The 17,445-nt window shown below is 47.6% G+C and overlaps 6 protein-coding genes across 6 annotated transcripts; 2 read left to right on the top strand and 4 right to left on the bottom strand.

Annotated features, from left to right (window-relative positions):
- Window positions 1-1,213: 1,213 nt before the first annotated feature.
- Window positions 1,214-2,658, bottom strand: V1508DRAFT_136775 (uncharacterized protein). The gene has a single exon (XM_066935986.1). It carries the CDS (start codon window positions 2,437-2,439, stop codon window positions 1,639-1,641), a length of 801 nt encoding a protein of 266 aa, XP_066795555.1. The 5' UTR covers window positions 2,440-2,658; the 3' UTR covers window positions 1,214-1,638.
- A 1,154-nt stretch (window positions 2,659-3,812) lies between these two features.
- V1508DRAFT_432788 (uncharacterized protein) lies at window positions 3,813-4,937 on the bottom strand (the record flags this gene model as incomplete). Its single annotated transcript, XM_066941960.1, has 2 exons — window positions 3,813-4,393; window positions 4,442-4,937. The coding sequence occupies 2 exons, from the start codon at window positions 4,935-4,937 to the stop codon at window positions 3,813-3,815; spliced, it is 1,077 nt and encodes a 358-aa protein (XP_066795554.1).
- A 1,219-nt stretch (window positions 4,938-6,156) lies between these two features.
- Window positions 6,157-6,917, bottom strand: V1508DRAFT_418064 (uncharacterized protein). Its single transcript, XM_066940414.1, has one exon. It carries the CDS (start codon window positions 6,706-6,708, stop codon window positions 6,316-6,318), a length of 393 nt encoding a protein of 130 aa, XP_066795553.1. The 5' UTR covers window positions 6,709-6,917; the 3' UTR covers window positions 6,157-6,315.
- A 228-nt stretch (window positions 6,918-7,145) lies between these two features.
- Window positions 7,146-8,392, bottom strand: V1508DRAFT_136742 (GPR1/FUN34/yaaH family-domain-containing protein). Its single transcript, XM_066935985.1, has 2 exons — window positions 7,825-8,392; window positions 7,146-7,765 (listed from the first exon to the last, which is right to left on the bottom strand). Exons 1-2 carry the CDS (start codon window positions 8,205-8,207, stop codon window positions 7,237-7,239), a joined length of 912 nt encoding a protein of 303 aa, XP_066795552.1. The 5' UTR covers window positions 8,208-8,392; the 3' UTR covers window positions 7,146-7,236.
- Window positions 8,393-10,260: 1,868 nt separating this feature from the next.
- On the top strand, window positions 10,261-12,332 carry V1508DRAFT_136620 (major facilitator superfamily domain-containing protein). The gene has a single exon (XM_066935984.1). It carries the CDS (start codon window positions 10,405-10,407, stop codon window positions 12,190-12,192), a length of 1,788 nt encoding a protein of 595 aa, XP_066795551.1. The 5' UTR covers window positions 10,261-10,404; the 3' UTR covers window positions 12,193-12,332.
- A 2,628-nt stretch (window positions 12,333-14,960) lies between these two features.
- V1508DRAFT_418051 (iron permease FTR1/Fip1/EfeU) lies at window positions 14,961-16,613 on the top strand. The gene is made up of 3 exons (XM_066940413.1): window positions 14,961-15,100; window positions 15,221-16,026; window positions 16,084-16,613. Exons 1-3 carry the CDS (start codon window positions 15,063-15,065, stop codon window positions 16,335-16,337), a joined length of 1,098 nt encoding a protein of 365 aa, XP_066795550.1. The 5' UTR covers window positions 14,961-15,062; the 3' UTR covers window positions 16,338-16,613.
- Window positions 16,614-17,445: the final 832 nt, after the last annotated feature.

Here is a 17,445-nt window from a genome sequence, read left to right as displayed (position 1 = left end):
GAACCCTCCGAGAAAACCAAAAACCCAGTGGGAAACAAAGTGTAACAGGCTCCCCTCTTGACGCCTGTCGACCAAGGTGTTGCTGGCTGGTAGTGGGACCAAGCGGCTTTGTTCTCGCCGTCACTCCCGGTTCCATTCTCAGTGTCCTTGCATGACGATGACAGGGAACTGCAGCAGCGGCAGCGGGGGGACAGGTGGAGATATTTACAACCAGACGAGAGTCAGCGCGAATCAGATGCGCTCATGCGCGAGTGATTTGTATTCCTGGCACTCTCTGAGTCGCCTCATCAGCGTCGAATACCGGAATACGAATACGAATACATTGCGAGCGATTTGGTTACATTGTGTTTAATTTGAGATGAAAATATAGCGTTGTAGCTGATATCATCACAGAAACACCACGTGACATTGGCTCTACTGATGCGATGGCTATCTCATCCGTCTCAGTAGTATCTTTACTCATCAGCCTCGACTTGGCCACTGTATTTATTTTACGGGGTTCTCATGGGGTCATCTGACCACCAGTAGTCACATTCCATCATGATAATCCTCTTCATCTTGTAATAATTTGCTGATAGTCCCATCCATTCCGCTTGCATGAAGCACATTGCCAGTTGCCAAATGAATATTGAACAGCTCCCCATTAGGTAAATCAATTACATGACCTTCGGGGCCCTTTTCAACGCTCATCCGAGCCCATGATTCTCTGGGACCAATTTGCGTAACCGGTACTGTCCATTCACATTGCAACCGCAATAACGAATTCATCAGAAAGTCGGTGAGTGTCATGATCGCTTGCTTTAGACGGCCTACCAGACTACCGGGAAATCTGGCGGTAACGCCCTGCACCACTAGGGAGAATGCAAGCCTCAGCGCATGATCAACCTCCTTGGTGCTCTCCTGTGCGCCCCCGGAGGACGAACTAGCAACAGCACCTAATGGCTTTCAATGTATATATGTTTTGTGAGACGAATATGCTATGAGATCTCTGGAATGGTTTATTAAATTCCATATTGGGGGCACATGTGAATGTGAATTGTAGCAAAGGTGGGGACTCGGTCTCGCATCGCAACTCAATCATTACACAAATGCCGAAAACTTGTCAATTGAACTGGTCTAAATCGGATCAAATATTGAATGCTGCCATTTGATGCCATATGTGGGAAATAGAGCCCACCATAGTCAAGTGAAGATGTTGATCGTCACAACTTTCCAAAGGTCTTCCGCATCGACTTTGCATGTTTAAGAACTTCTTGCGTACATTTCATCATTGCTGCTGCACCCATTCGCCGAGATTCTGATTGGAGCCAACAATTTGGTCACTAGCAATCCGGGTTCCTGACCCCTAAATCAATTTCAAGTCTAGATAGCGTACACTCTTGTTGCTCGCAATCACTGTCGCGTGAGGTACATTATGAGGATCGTAGAATGCGGTATCGGTGACAATTTCCAGACGCCTCTGTATTTATTCGAATAACACTGCATTGATAGTAAACCACCATTCGGCGATGACCTTTCGTCAGGACATGTGTCGCCCATACATTAGCAAACGCGCTTCGTATATTCGGCTTAGTCGAAACCATACACCATTATCTTGGACAAAATCAAAGGAATAACGATCGTCAGAACAGAAAGGTCTCAGCTCGTCAGCGTAACAATCTTCCCAACCCATTCACCCCCATCGTTCTTGACTAACTCTTCAAAGATCCACTCGCCAACATCTGACCGGGGAACCGTGTATCCTATTGCAGGTCTCTCCTCTGTGCCCACCCTCAAGGTCTTCCAGCCCTTTCCAGCCTTGTAGTCGATTCCACCAGTCAAAAGACTCGCGCGCACACCGACGGCACCGCGCAAAAGATGTTCACTTTCTGACTGAGTCATGTGAGATTTCAGTGTGCGTTCCATCTTGCGCTTGTCTTCATGCGGAACGGCGAGGAGGACGTGATAGAGAAATCGGAACCCGAATGGGACATCCTCCGGGCCATCGGAGATGCCAGTCGTGGAGACGTAGGCGAGCAGTGGCTTGATAGCTGCAGTTGAAGGGTTCTCGTCGTATGCCGCCCGGAGCGCGTTCAGCAAGGCTTCGGTAGTTGAAGAGCAAATGTCGGGATTGTCGAGGGTGACCGGTCGACGAAGCGACTTCTGGAGAACTGGTTTTCCTCCCAAACCAGAGATGATGAACGAGACAAGTTTCCCATTTGAGACCAGTGTGCGCTTGACGTCGCCGACATTAGTTGCATCGCCTTGAATGATTGTCAGGTGCTGATCGAGAATTTGCTGGGTGAGACCTTGTGCAAGAAGCTGAGAAGTCAATTTTGAGGGCGTTCGGGCTAGTGCGGACACGTCATAGCCGGCCAGCAGAGAATGGACCAGACTGGCATTCGCGCATCCTCCAGTTGCGCCGAAAATGGCAATGGTAGGATTGGACTTGGCGCTCATGGTGGATATCACAGGTGGCTTGTAGGAATATGGGGGAAGCGGTTCTTAGAAAATCGCTGAATCAATGGTGGAGAGAAACTGGATCAATTTATAGCGGACTGCGAGGCGGAACGTCTTCGCAGTCAGCCATCTCCTGATGCCAAGGCGCGGATGAATTAATGAGTGTTTTTGGAGTGGAAATCCTTCCGAGTCGGTCTGCGGAAACAGGGTTAGGGAGTTTGCCGGGCAAATATTGTCGCCAAAGCCGATCAGATCATTCAGCGGTTCAGGGTAGGCTAGCCAGAGAATACCTATCACGTGATATCTGACATTACTCTTTACATCAATCCAAAATGGGCCAAGTGTTCAACAAAATCGTCATCACTTCTTACGTATTGCACAGTCAATCGTGGCCACCGACGTTTTGAGTCACTGCGGATGAACAATGGGACAATGATTGCTGCATAAATCGGAAACTCTCGGCTCCATGTCTAGTTGAGGCAGCAAATACACGGCAGATAATATACTGCGATGCTTGTATATGCAGTTCCTTTCCATGACACGTCACACGAATCTCAGATTTATACACAAACCCAAACACTAAAATGATAACTATTCGAATTTAGAAGTCTCGTTTGCGAGATATACCCTCGATCGGTATACCATGTATTTCTCAAGTATGCAAATAGACGGTTAATCTTGGTACTTGGACACAAGAACAAGGAACTCCAGAACCACTTCTATGGTTCCTTCATGCACTGCGCCTCTTCATCTGCAAGTCAACCACCGACAGCATTGCTGACACGTAATGAAAGGTTATATGTGGATTGGCTGCAAGCGTGAAGTGCGGCGTGAGACAATAGAGGGATTTAGCAACCCTTTTTTTTGAATATCATATCGGCACCTCTTGCCTAAAGAGATCACCCTAACCCTTATTAAGCTTGAGTTATGAAACTTCAATTTTGACGTTTAGCACCTGTAAATTTTTACTACTAGATTTTGAGTTTGAGCGACCTAATCGTAAACAACTCCATAGCCAACGCCATCCAATCCAGCATGCTCAGCAATTATTAGGATTTCAGTCGAGCAGATTTTTGGGTTGACACTCCAGCGATGGGCATTTAATGGGTTTAAGTACTCATTGAGGCTCGAATCGTCTCCCGTGGCTGCGTTCTACATGGTGTCTGTATTGCTCACCAATATAAAAACCTGCTTAGATGGGCGAAATGAAGTTTCGGATGCGTTTGAGTGCAACCCGCCATCCTTAGCTGAGTATCTGCGTTTGGAGGAAAACGTTGAGTGGGTAGATGACGGGAGTGGAAGTTGAATTTATGTATGGGAAACTTATTTGAAGCCTATTTGTGCTACAAACAAGAGAGGGTTATTGTCGAAAACTAATTTCCACGTCTTTCTAAGAGAATATTTAGAATAGACTTTACGTCGTCCTTAAGCTCCTGGACGTCGTGCTCGAGCCCTTCGACCTTTTCGTCTATTTTAGAATTTCGTTCGTTATCTGGAAGAACAATTGGGGCCGCGATCAATTTATCGATACTTCGCTCGAAAACGCTTGCCATGTGTCTGGTTGCAGAACCAAGCCCAATATCTATTGAGATCGGCCCTTCCGAGCGCCGGGACCGGCTTCTGGCACGTTTGTGGCCCCCGTGCGAGGTCACTTCTTCCATATCTGATCCGTCGGTCTGGCGCTCTTTCAACAATCTCTTCTTGCTACCCATCATCTTATCTCTCACCACGCGCGTAACCTCTTGGCCTTCTTTCCAAGCCTCAACCGTCTGCTTCTCATCGGAGTTACTGCCAATAACCTCAGCATTCACAGTATCGAAGCGGATGAGAAATGAATCCAATGCCTGTTTGAGGTCCGTGTCGGCTTCAGCCACGCCGGACTTTTCCTGCTGTTCTTGTCGCCTTTTCTTTAGCATATTAACTACCAAAGCGCGAACGGTCGGCGAGTTCATATCTTCATATGTTAGCTAAGTCCAAGTCTCTGTAACGAAGCCATATGTACCGTGGTCCTCATTGAAGAGGTTCGCGATCATCTGAAAGAACCTCGTGCGGTTCCCAGGCGTATACTCGCCCGGATATAGATCGCAGAGTTTTATAATCGCAAGTTTGTGGTCCTCGGTATAGAAGACCCGGCTCCTTGGTGCGGGTGTCTCGGCCACAGACGGCGCCGGAGAGACCGCTAATGACGCTGAAGACGAGGTCGCTGATGACGCTGAAGATGAGGCCGATAGTGGTGTAGTGACAGCGGTACCACGAGCGGTAGTTGCCGCTGCCGCTATCTCGGCAACAGTTGGCAAGTCCGGTTCACTATCCAAATCACGGCCCGTATCTTCCAGTAGATCAATCTCAGCGAGCCTCCCCGGCTCCCTGGTAGCAACCGGCATCAGAGTACTCGCTGCGCGTAAGGGAGTCGTCACGGTAGCCGCCTGAGCGGCGACCGAAGCATAAGACGGTCCCGATATACGAAACGTGGGTACCTGGCGGTCTTTCGGGGCCATGTTTCGATGGTGATGAAGTTCTGAATGTGTGTTATGGTGAGTGTTTAGGATAAAAATAAGAGACGACGCGAGTCAAGATTCCTGGCTAAACATAAACGCGTCGGGCACGCGTGTGGATGCGCTAGGCCTGAATAGGGCCTTTTAACAAGGAGCTAGGCCCAAAAGGGACCTAAAATATTTCACAGTAGTTTGACTACACAGTCAAATTTTTTGGCTTGCATAAAGCTGTAACTTCCTGATTGGGCTTGACCCCCACGACCAGGTCCGAATAGGGTTTAGTGGCTGCTATGATATTCAAAAAAAAGGGTTGCTAAATCCCTCTAATAAGTTATTTGTATGGCGGCTGACAAGCACGAGTTCCGGTGGGTATTGTAACTGGGTTTAAGCACCTAACTGGTGTGAAATCAAAGAACATAAACTGCGTTATTTATTATCCGTACGCCTGACAAGACCGTTCCAATCGGGAATACTGCACCTGGAGAAGTCCACTAGTCAAAGGTCGTCTAAACTTTAAGTCCTTGTATGATACCCAGTCCCGGTCTTCGGTGGATCCAATCATCCAACCGCTTAGCTGAGGAGCTGCGCACTATGAACAATTATAAATATAATATAACGTACATGTATAACGAGCGGCGAATCCCAACGATCGGCGCATTTTCCACGCGACGCACTTGACAGGTTTTCCCTCTAAGCAAGATTGTCCTGGCCATAGAGGCACTCCAAAAATCCAAAAAACTAAGCGTTAGAGCTACAGCAAAGATATATAGCATTAGTGAATCCACACGAGAACCAGATCCATCGGCAAGGAATGGAGGAGCTTAGCAAACTCCGGAGGGCTAAAAATCACGTCTACAGCAAGGAGGATCACTTTCAACTGGAAGCACAAGACTTATAAGACGAAAGGGACATTGCGCAACAGGTAAAGCGGGAAATACAGTCCAGTAGTGGTCGGAACGAAGGGAAGAAACGAGCGCGCGACGCTGTGGCAACTGCGGCGAGACCGGACACAAAGCGCACACCTGTCAGATTGTAATAGAGACATCTGAGGAAGAGGATTCTGAGTAGTTCCAATTGGTTTTAGGCGATTTGTTGGATTTCTCGCGATGTTTTATAACGTGGGTGTGGGTAAGTGCGCCGCTCGTTTGGATGCGCCGCTCGTTATGTACGTTATACGTAATATATTTAATTAAGAAGTACGATATGGAAAGAATACTGCAATCGACAATAATGACAATTAATTATATTGCATTGAAAACTCATAAATATTGTACATTGGCATTGCCTGATCTAGGACCTCTAAACACTAAAAAAAAGCTATATAAAAAATGAACAATACTTATACAAAAGAGATTAAAAAGAAAACATGACAAGGGGATTATTAATCACTAATTTTGACTTCGTTTCCGAGTCTCGTTGCTGAGCATAAATATTTAATATTGAGGGTCCAGTTTTTCTGTCTTCTTTCAGCATCTAGCAGGAGCACCGCGTTGCTCTTTAATATATTTCGAGCGGTCGCCAAGCGATCAACTTCCTTCATTATTTGGAGTCTTACCGAATGATACTGACGGTCACCTGAGCGCCATGTAGCACCATAGCGTTCGTAAAGGCTGACAATCGATGGAAAGGCAACTTGATCCTGTATACCAGACCCTGTCCAGCTCCGAAACAGTAAAACAGACCTCGGCAATTTATACTGCGGGATAACTGGGTCACGTGAACCAGGAAGAAGTGCTGCTCCGGCCGTATCCATCACAGAAATAAGAGTGTGCATACCAGGTGCCTCAGTCGGTTGGATAGATATACCAGCAGAAACAGAAGAAAAACCCGCTCTCCCAACATTTTGGAATAATTTAGCTACCTAACTATCCATCCACATGAGACATTCTCTCTTCCGCTTGCCGCCTGAAATCCACCAGCTCATTCCTTGGTCCCTGATTGGAGACTGAGGAGGACCGCTAACGTGGGGTTCTATGATGTTCATGGGCGACTATGGGGGGTTTGGTGTAGGATTTATTGAGCCCGGTGTTCAAACCCGCCGCAATACATCGAGATCTTCTACGAATACTGAGGTTCTGTTCTAAGATTATGCTCCAGCTATGTTTACAATCTCTCTGCATTACATTACAAGACACAAATTAAAGATCGGGCCACGCTGGACTTTACATCTGACCATACTTTACGCTAACAACTACTAAAACTCAAGCAAATGTCGGTAATGAAAGTGCATGAGCTAAAATCAGAATCCTCCGTCCTCGAACAGAGTCGCTCAGGGGGGATTGATCGGACCGGGCTTCTGCTGCTATCCCTTCATGAGATGGCTTAAGTCTCCAACTGGCAGCTGGAATGGGAAATCGACGGCGGAGAGCATGAGGACAATGAAAATATAGAATCCTACGAGTCCACAAGTCAGCAAGCAGCCGCCTCCGGCCTTGACAAAATTTTGGCCGAGGGTGTATTTGCCTTCGGCCATGACGAAGTAGGCGATCGTGAGGCAAAGGAGAGCGGCGTCGACAGTGACAAAGATGAGAAAAAAGGCGACGTTAGTCCGGAGCGAGCATATGAGGAGGACCATGACGAGAAGAGCCCAGAAACAGAGGTAGAACCCGAAAGAGGCCTGAAAGCTCTTTGTAGAGATACCGACCACTTGGGAGTCACCTGTCGGCGAGTAGGCGCCGATCGAGTTGAAGAAAGGAATCAAAGTGCTGCCAAAGGAAAACCAGAAGCCACCAAAGCTGCAGAACACGACAAAGGAGAACGTGTTACCGAGGAAGAACTCAAAGATCCCAGAGAGGACAAGCAAGAAGCCACCGATAAAAACGTATGCCCCACTGGCAATGCATTAGCTCAGTTTTGTCTTATTTCCACTTACATACAGTGGAATACGTACGTGGAAGCCGCACCAAACTGGCCAGAGCCGCGGAGGCCCATGAGGTCGCATCCCAAAGGGCTAGCGCAGACAGCGTGGGAGAGAATGGCGAGAGGAGTCGGATTGGCGAAGGTTTGACGCAGGTGGCCCTTGACAGCTCGCTCCGGAGAAAGGTAGAGCTTCTCGAATAGCTCTGGGGACATGACGATAGACTGGGCAGTGCGCATGCGACTAAGCGCTTCCTCACGAGAGGTGAGAAACTCGTCTTCTTTGTTGCGGGCGGCCTCGACGTCGAAGTGGTCGGCGTCGTTGGTAGTGCTCTCACCGTTGCCGCGACGGTATGCATCAGTGGTTGCCGAGGCGGTACTCCCGATGGGCTCGTTGTTGTTGCGGTATTCTGTCATGGTTGGGCTTTTACAGAGACAGAGATAAGGGAATATATCAAGCAATATGACGGCGAAGTAGCGACTTATATAGGTTGGCGGCAGACGATCTAAGAGTTGAAACGGGATATGGACTCGACGTCCATTCTGCCCGTTAGGGACTACTAACGGACAAGAACAAGGCGAATAAAGGAGTCACGCATCTCAGACCCTTACGGAATTTACAGGGAGGTAAGGCACCTGGCACGCACCACGGTTACTCCGCTCTCTATGGCCGGCCACTAGTCGACTATTTTGGAGAAGTAACTCTGGCAGGGAGTCGACTGGCCTCGACGAGCGGGGTGGTTGGGGTCCCACATTCGAAGACAGTCTTTGTCGCGTTGGGGCGTGCACTAGTTTTTTTCGCTGTCTTGTCTTGTCTCATCTCCTGCACTTAACTGTGGTTCCTCTATGCTACGATGGAGATCACCGCATTCCCATTTCTCGTTATGCTCGCAACCACTAGCGCGGATAATGCCACACGCGCACGATCTGCCACAATAGTCGCGCCGATTTCTACAAATGTTTCGACCGTGATTGGCTGCCTGCGGCATGCTAATGCAAACTCCGGGCAACTGGATGATTGATGACGACATAGCGCGGGGTATCCGCGCCGCACGTTCCGTTGACCCTGAGCCGCTCGAGGAACATGGCGCGAATAGATCGCCCAGTCCATTCGTCCTTGCCCGCTGCCCCGGCCCCGGGCGGGCACGCTGTTGAATGAGTTCTATTACACTTGGACTAAATAGCGGGGTCGATGCTGCTCGCCACGGTTGTGCTCGCTACGGTTTCGCGTCAACACAAGCACATGCCCTTCACTACACTACTGGCCCGCCCTGATCACCTCTCGCTTCTGGGCTATCGCAAGTCCCAGACAAACAAGCGGACAACGCTCGAGATATCAGAGGCCCAACAAAAGGCGCTAGACAGTGCTGCTCTTTTCATCAGCACTCTTCTATTTACCAACCTTATCGCCAGGTACGAATGAGAACACTCTTCGTAGACAGCTATGACGTTCCTTGGCGACATGTCGAGCTGTTCGCTATTACTGGTCGACATGCGCACCCGCCGCCATCGTCGTAAATAAAGTAGCAAAAAAATTGTACAACGTTCCTGTCATTCTCTTCTGGCGGAGAAAACTGTAAGGCGTCGGGTATCTTCTACTTTTTCTCTCTCCCATTTTCTTCTTGGACGACAATTCGTTTAATATAGCAGGTCTTCGGCAACTTACAGTCTGACTATCACTGAAGACCCAACCTACTCCAACTCTCATAGGAGGAGTATCGCTAAATTCGGATAACAAAAAGACGCGTTTTGTCCCTGGTGTGCTTCCAAGCAGGATGTATTCCGCAAGCTACTTGTACCCATTTCCTAAGTACAAATCCAGTCCCAGTCCAGCCAAGCCCAGTCCCGTCCTAATCTAGTGCAGCCTAGTCCCGTTACAATACTACACAATAATAACGCTAGTTGTAAGGTTTGAGTACTAAGGCAACTCATACTTGATGCTGTAATTTACGGTTGATAGACACCAGCATTCAACCCCGCAAATACTGGGAATAAGGCATATGCGTATCTAATCGCTGTGCCTTGGGATAAGTTTCAGCAGACCCACTTTCGACGTTGAGCCTTCTGTGCGCAAGCCCATTCTTACAAACCCCTCCATTACCACCATAGCCTATTAGAACCGACAGCGACGAAGGGCCGCTGGCGACAATGCGTGTCCAGGCGGTCGCACTTCTGCACTCGCGACTAGTAAATAGAACAATACGCAACCGATCCGTTAACGCTGGCCCAAGGGATAACTTGAGTCGTTGTAGAGAATTCTACTCGTGAGAAAACATTTCTAGAGCCTCCACCTTATCTCGAATAATCAATCTTTGTGTTTATTGAAATTGAAAGCGGCTGCTGCTGTACATCTTGAAACGATCTGATTAGGGTTTTTCCGAACAAGCGATCATCAGACCAATGGTAGGGTAACTTACGATCGACCGCAACTATGCCTCTTTTGGTTCCTCTTACTGTCCCCTCACGGAGCAAGTCAGGTGGACGTCCGCAACCGACTATATGACCTGTCGGCGTTTTCTCCTCTAGTAAACTTTCAGTCAGCTAAAGAGCAAGGTATATATATTTATATGTGTTGATTATTAGCATTTGCAGCGGTTTCAACCGGTGCTCAATAATGGCGCAAACTACTCCGGCGACTGAAGAAAATCGAGTTGTTGGTGATATTGCAACCGATGCAATTGTCAACGAAAACAATGAAGACTCCGGCGATGGAACAACATCGAACCAACAACTACTGCATGGTGCGACTTTGCTCTTAGTCATAGTGTCCCTTTTTTTGGCGATGCTACTAGCTGCGCTGGATCAGACTATAGTTGCAACTATTATCTTGACCGTCGGCACCAAGTTTCAGGCATTTTCAAAGATCCAGTGGATAACATCCGGCTATCTGCTCGCGGCCGCTGTACTTAGTCCCAGCTGGGGCAAGCTTTCTATCATTTTTGGACGCAAATGGTGCATCCTGGCCGCAATCGTCTTGTTCGAAATCGGAAGTGCTACATGCGGTGCGGCCACTTCCATGGACATGCTTATTGGAGGCAGAATAATAGCTGGTATTGGTGGAGGCGGCATTCAGATCTTGGTCATTCTAGTTCTCACCGAGATCGTTCCCATTCAACAACGTGGTATGACGCAGAGTTTGATTGGTGTTGCTTTCGGAGTAGCTTCTATTGTTGGTCCTCTTGTTGGCGGTGCATTCGCCACACATGTTACTTGGCGTTGGTGCTTTTACATCAACCTCCCCATCGGCGCTGTTACCATATTTGCTGTGCTTGTGTGTTTCACACCACCTCCATCGCGCGGCAGTTTGAAAGAAAAGGTCAAGATGATTGACTACATGGGAACGCTCTTATTGACTTCAGGATTGGTGCTCGTTCTACTTGGATTGACCTTTGGAGGTGATCAGTATGCCTGGGATTCGGTAGCTGTGATCCTATGCTTTGTATTGGGAGGTACTATAATTGTTTTATTTGGCATCTATAACTTTCGGTTCTCAACGAAGCCGTTAATTCCATGGGCAGTCGTTAGAGTTCCGACTGTACTCACGCCTATTCTGGCCATGACTTTTGTATTTATGGCATTCATCAGCGGAATTATCTACCTGTCTGTGTACTTTCAAGTTGTCCGCCATGCGTCGGCTATACAGTCCGGTCTTCACTTGCTGCCTTGGCTGATAGCTACCATCGTTGTGTCTATTGTTACCGGCATCATGATCTCCAAGACTAGATATATCAAGCCATTCGCCTTAACTGGCATCAGCATTATGTGCATTGGATTCGGCATCTTGACTCTATTGCAAGTTGACTCTACCTCAGGCGAGCGTATAGCTTACTTGATCATTCCTGGATTTGGTACCGGGTTTATGATGCAGAGCTTGGCTCTGGCTACCCAGGTTGCTGCGCCGAAGCACAATGGCGGAGTGTTACTTGCGACTGCTCTTTTGGGCTTTGGTAGGTCTTTGGGTGGGGTTATTGGCGTTGCTCTGGGCCAGACGATCCTGAACGTTTCCCTGAAGTCTAAATTTGCAGAACAACATTTTCCAGTCAATTTTAGCACCCAATCCTTGATTAATAACCCTGCAGCAATTCAAGAGCTTCCGCAGGATGTCAAGGATGATTTGCTGCAAATATATGTCGAGTCACTTCGAAATGTAATTTACATGGGTCTTACATGTTGCTTGGCAGGGTTTGTCTCGTGTTTGTTTATTACCAACAAACGCATACCTCCTCCTCTTCATATTGCAAAGCTTGAAAGCGACGCAGCAGAGAAGGATTTGGGAACCAATTTGGATGACACCTCTATGCGGAATGGCAGTGAAGCTAGATCTGGAACTTCCACTATGGCCGAGCCTGGATCTCTCGTGGACCTGGAGCGAGGAGAATCTAAAGTCCACTACGGAGCATGATTCGTGTGATTCCGAACCACCTCGATACGGAACGTCGAATGCGATTTCTTGTGTCGGTAAGCTGGCAGTGCTCAGAATCGTGGTGCCGTATATATTGCAGGCAGCATCTAGCTGCGGCGCGGACAAGTCTTCTTGGCGGACGTAGTCTGTGAATTCCTATGCACAAGAGTTAGAGCTTTCTGTTGCAGAATACTAAAGGCAGTGGTGCGCTTCGAAGAAGATAGGGATGTTGACATTGTTGCCACGTTAGGTCTAGTCTAATGCTTAAGGCGACAATGGCTCATCCGAATCGGCTGGTATCTCTAGATATTGATACAACTTTTGCATCATATTTATATTTTCCATGCTCAAGGTCCGGGTCATGAATTAGCCCTGTCAGCGCGGCACCATCAGGAATATTTGTGCAGGGACTTCTAAAGTTGCCATGCACCTTTTGGCTATTTTTATTGCCATGTTGCGAGGCACGGCTTGTCTTCCATGCGAATAATATTGAATCGAAGCATCTTGTCGCGCGGATACTTGTTATGAACATATTTCTTCTGTCTCCCAAAATCACAGCCTGAGCAAACCTGAGTATGGTCGGTAGTAGTAACATTCCGCAGTTGAAGTTTATAGACATCCATAAAATAATTGCGAGACATCGGCCATTGGCGTATTGATCGTTGTTGTACTCAAATTCGGCCGGTGGAAGCCATAACGCCCAATGGTCCTGTTGAGTTGCAGCACACTCCATGTAAATGAGCCGCCAGGTTCTAGGGATAATAGATAATATCAAACATGCCAGCGGGCTTCGTACCCAGCACTATGCTTCGTCAATTGCAGAACTTGAGTATTGCCGTCCATCCTCGATGAAACTCATCTGACCTCAAAATGGCATTGCTAGAGAACAGCGACATATAGTAGTCAACATAACGACATTTTGTGCAATGTATGAATACTGTAGACGTTGAGCGGCATGAGGTACAGTCGCTGCGTGGGAGAATCTGGCTGGCACGTTGGGTACTACGTACACCCGATGGCATTTGTTGACATTATGACAGTAGAATGAGGCTGAAACTAATTATTCCACCTTGGAACGCGTAGATAACCAATGTCTGTATCTGATGCGAGCATGGCAAAAGAAATCGGCTCCTGATGACATTACTGCAGGTTTCTTTTGCGGTGCAGCTTCTGCATACACCATCTCCAGCGCATATCGATCCGAGGACACTAAGCCGTTGATTTAACGAAGGTTTAGGTAAATCCGTTGTGAAAGTTGGCACTACGCTAGTCCCAAAGAAGAATGTTTGGTTTAAGCCCATGATTCTCCTTATGGAACTTTTCAGTGGCAATTTTCCGTCTGTTTTCATTGCACAAGGCGAGCAGATTTAGTGAATGTGACAAGGAGATCTTGTGATACGTGGCAATGTGGCGCAAGCGTGTTGCGGAATTTTTTTGTCGTATCATACCACGAAAGTCGACTTTTGTCCAGGCACGAACTGACCAAACAATATAATTGCCTATTCTTGAATAATTGCACGCAGTTTGTGGTTTACCAGGCATGGATTACAATTCGTGTTGTTAATAATCTAAAAGTTCTTATATCCATAGCATAAGCGTACAATTCTATACATTTATATAATTGCCAAATATTCGGTTTCGCATAGTGTACTAGGCTAGGCAAGACCTAGCAAATCGTGGTCAACTTTTACAAGTAAGGTTTACTTTTAACTGGCAAATCTATCCTCTGATGTATTTTATAAGAGGATATCTGTTATGTGAGTGTGAGGTGGAGTGATGTTGCTGGAATTGTGGTCAAATTTCGGTCGGTTCTTGCTGTACCTTACTATATAATATGGATTGTCTCTGAACCCGGCAGGCTAAGGGGGCTAAGCAAATATTTCTCGCATCACAGGGTTGATCGATTAGATATGTATGGACTAGGCTTAATTAGGCCTAGGCAGGACGCCACCATTGTTTAGTCAAGGACGGCCCGCTATTAGGCAATGCTTGCATTTTAAATAAAAGCTTGAACATGCTAAGAACGCTGGACGACGACGTCAAACTTGTGCACAACACTAGCTGCTGCAGCGCGACAAAGGGTTCAAACCCTGCGGAGTTAACTGCGTTTCGAGAATTTTATACAGTAGTATGACATGTGCTTGCTTACAGAAATTGTATTTCGATCTTACTGGTCCGGGAGAGTATATATTCTGTCGACGCCACACTAATCTATGCCAAGGCTGTCGGAGTCTAGACTATTAAACATTCCTCTCATTAAGCAACGACTAATGGTCTCATTGTCGCAACCGGACTACTCCATATGGTGGGCGGACCGCAAGTGCGCTTCGCGAGCGATCTAGCTTTGTGACTGAAAATCAGTGCAATGGGCTAGGCCCGACGCGGCCTGCAGAGTAGTGGCGCGGGCCCTGCGCCCACAAGAGAGTCGCCATTACTTGGCCGTGTCAGATAAGATTATCAAGCAGGATCAGATTATTTTACTTACATCAGATTCGGCTCGCCCGACGGACCTTTTCAGAGGTGGCGTACCCAATGTCGGCTAGCTCTCATGAGTACCCATAGTTTCGCGGGTTTTAGGCCCAGGCTCGAGAACATCGCCAGTACAGTCTTGGGCCTCGGCCTGGCGGTTACAAGTCTCATAGGGAATTTTAATCTCCCACGTTAGTTGCTGCGATACCGAAAGGCGAGCAAGGAAGGAACTACTCAGTTAGAACTCTGAACTCTAAACACGCGCTGCTCATATATTCGTCGCTGTCGCGGCATGGTTCTTTCGAAATTCACTTGCTGCGGCAGTCACTTGAACAAGTCTAGTAGAGGTCCAGTCCTGGTGTCGTTGGTTCACGATATTCCCGCGCGGTGTTGTACACATCATGTATCAAAATATTTTCAACGTGTCGATCTTTTTCATGTAAGTGGTTAGCAGGAACGCTGCCCTGCCAGATTTCCAGCTCGTCCGTTGCAAACTCCTGTCATTTCCGCTGTGTGTCGCACTTCAGTCGCTGTCGGTTCTCCTGCTAACAGGTACTAGTGTCTTCCGAGAAACTCTCGAAGCCTCCGTCGTTGTCTCCGTCCTGCTCGCCTTCATTAAGCAGGGTGTAGGCAAATCTGCCGAGGATCCAACAGTATACAAAAAACTCGTGCGCCATATCTGGATTGGTGCTGGCCTCGGCTTTTTAATCTGTTTGGTTATCGGTGGTGCGTTTATTGGCACTTGGTATACACTAGGCACCGATATCTGGGGCTCATCCGAAGACCTTTGGGAAGGTATACTGAGTATAGTCGCCGCTATCATCATATCAATCATGGGCCTTGCTCTGCTTCGACTAAATAAGATGAAGGAAAAATGGCGTGTCAAAATTTCCAAGGCTCTGGAGCAACCTAATATTCGTGGAAAGGGCTGGTTTCGTCACGTTACGCGCAAATATGCCATGGCTATTCTTCCCTTCATCACCGTTCTTCGCGAAGGCGTCGAAGCTATAGTTTTCGTCGGCGGTGTGTCAGTTAGCTCCTCGGCCAAGGCTTTCCCTCTCCCCGTAGTCTGTGGGTTGGCCGCCGGCGGGGTCGTGGGGTACATCTTGTACAAGGGTGGGGATTTCATGAAAATTCAATATTTCTTAATCGTCGCTACCTGCTTCCTATACCTAGTTGCATCCGGTCTCTTCTCTAAAGGGGTCTGGAGCTTCCAAAACTATGAGTGGGTCAAGGCTGTTGGTAGTGACGTGTCCGAGGAAGGTGACGGTCCTGGTTCGTATGACATCCGTAAGAATCTGTGGCATGTTAACTGCTGCAATGGCGAGACCAGTGGGGGCTGGATGATTTTCAACGCAATCTTAGGTCTGTCTGCAGCTTGGGTGTCTAAAGTACAAGTAGCTTGCTAACTTTTTACTACAGGCTGGGAGAACTCCGCAACGTACGGTTCCGTCATCTCCTACAATCTGTACTGGCTTACGCTCATGCTGACCATCGGACTTATGCTCTTCAAAGAGAGGCACGGACACTACCCTTTTCTGAAGTTCTTGACAAAGAAGCGTAACTCTGCTCCACATGCAAAGGAAGAACAGGGGCCTCCTGAGAATGAAGTCCAACAATTTGGGTCCTCTGACGCGAGTCGCGAGGCCAAAGGGGCCATTGTCTCTGTTGTGTAAATGTAAACCATTTGTGATCTATTCCGGTTTGTCTACTTGCATCCTTGCACATTATTGGTCCCTAGTGCGTTGATAATCTATTTGGCATCAATTATGCCAGTAAATGCATAAATCGATTGCGTTATTAAGTCCTGCAGGTGTTTATTAAATTTATGTGTTAGTTAAGCTATTTGGTTATAATTTAAATTCGGTGATTACTCTGACAAGAATGGTTTCCGTCATGAATTATGTCTAATAAATTGTAATCTTGAAAGTTCAAACCATTCGCATACGGTGATTTTTGAACAAATCAGCAACAAGAATGACAAAAGCACGCCTTCATCGGGTTGTATTTGTGAAAATTCAAGGTTCAGGGCTTCGCAGACGCTTCACCCCATTCTACGCCAGCGGTCCAAGAGGGGGCCGATTGAAAACTGACCTCACCTCTCGCTCTTTCGTGTCGCCCTGGTGTCTTTGCTTAGGTCGTACTGAATCTTGGAAATATGCAGCGCAATGCTCAGATGGCAATGTAGAGCGCAAACACACCATGACTCACTGATCGGCATGGATAGACGGATAACGGATATATCCGTGGATATACGTCGTGTATACGGATGCGGATAGAGAATCTGTGGATAAGGACACGGATACATATACGGACATAGATATTTACCTGGATAGGGATACGGATATAGATAAGAAAAAAATGGGCAGGATATTTTTCCCGTGCCGATCCTTAAGTCCATGCGATGACGGCTCGAAGATTTATTGTACATGTATTTTATGCAGGATAGCTAGATATATTACGAGTCTGCTACTTTGCGCCGAGGAAAAACTTATGTATGGATTGTAAAGGACTTTGTCTACCCTAACCGTAACACCTTGGTACCGTGGCGAAGGCAATACTGTCGACACCAGTTTCCTGTCTGGCATCCCATCGCTCAACAGGTTATGAGCCCTGGTGCGCCAGATGTATCGCATTGGGTTTCCCGAAGCAACTCATTGGCCACACCCTCAACTGCCGGACGAATGGTGAAGATCAACGGAAGCAACTACAATCAGTGGCCTATGTACATCGAGACGCTTATGTACAGCGAGGAGTCTGGGAAGGCGTCAGTGGTTTGGGGGA

The sequence above is a fragment of the Lipomyces doorenjongii genome, assembly GCF_038497915.1.
Source record: "Lipomyces doorenjongii strain NRRL Y-27504 unplaced genomic scaffold V1508scaffold_27, whole genome shotgun sequence".
Lineage (NCBI taxonomy): Eukaryota > Fungi > Ascomycota > Lipomycetes > Lipomycetales > Lipomycetaceae > Lipomyces > Lipomyces doorenjongii.
Note: the sequence above shows the minus strand (reverse complement) of the source record. Positions and strands in the feature narration are given on the sequence as shown.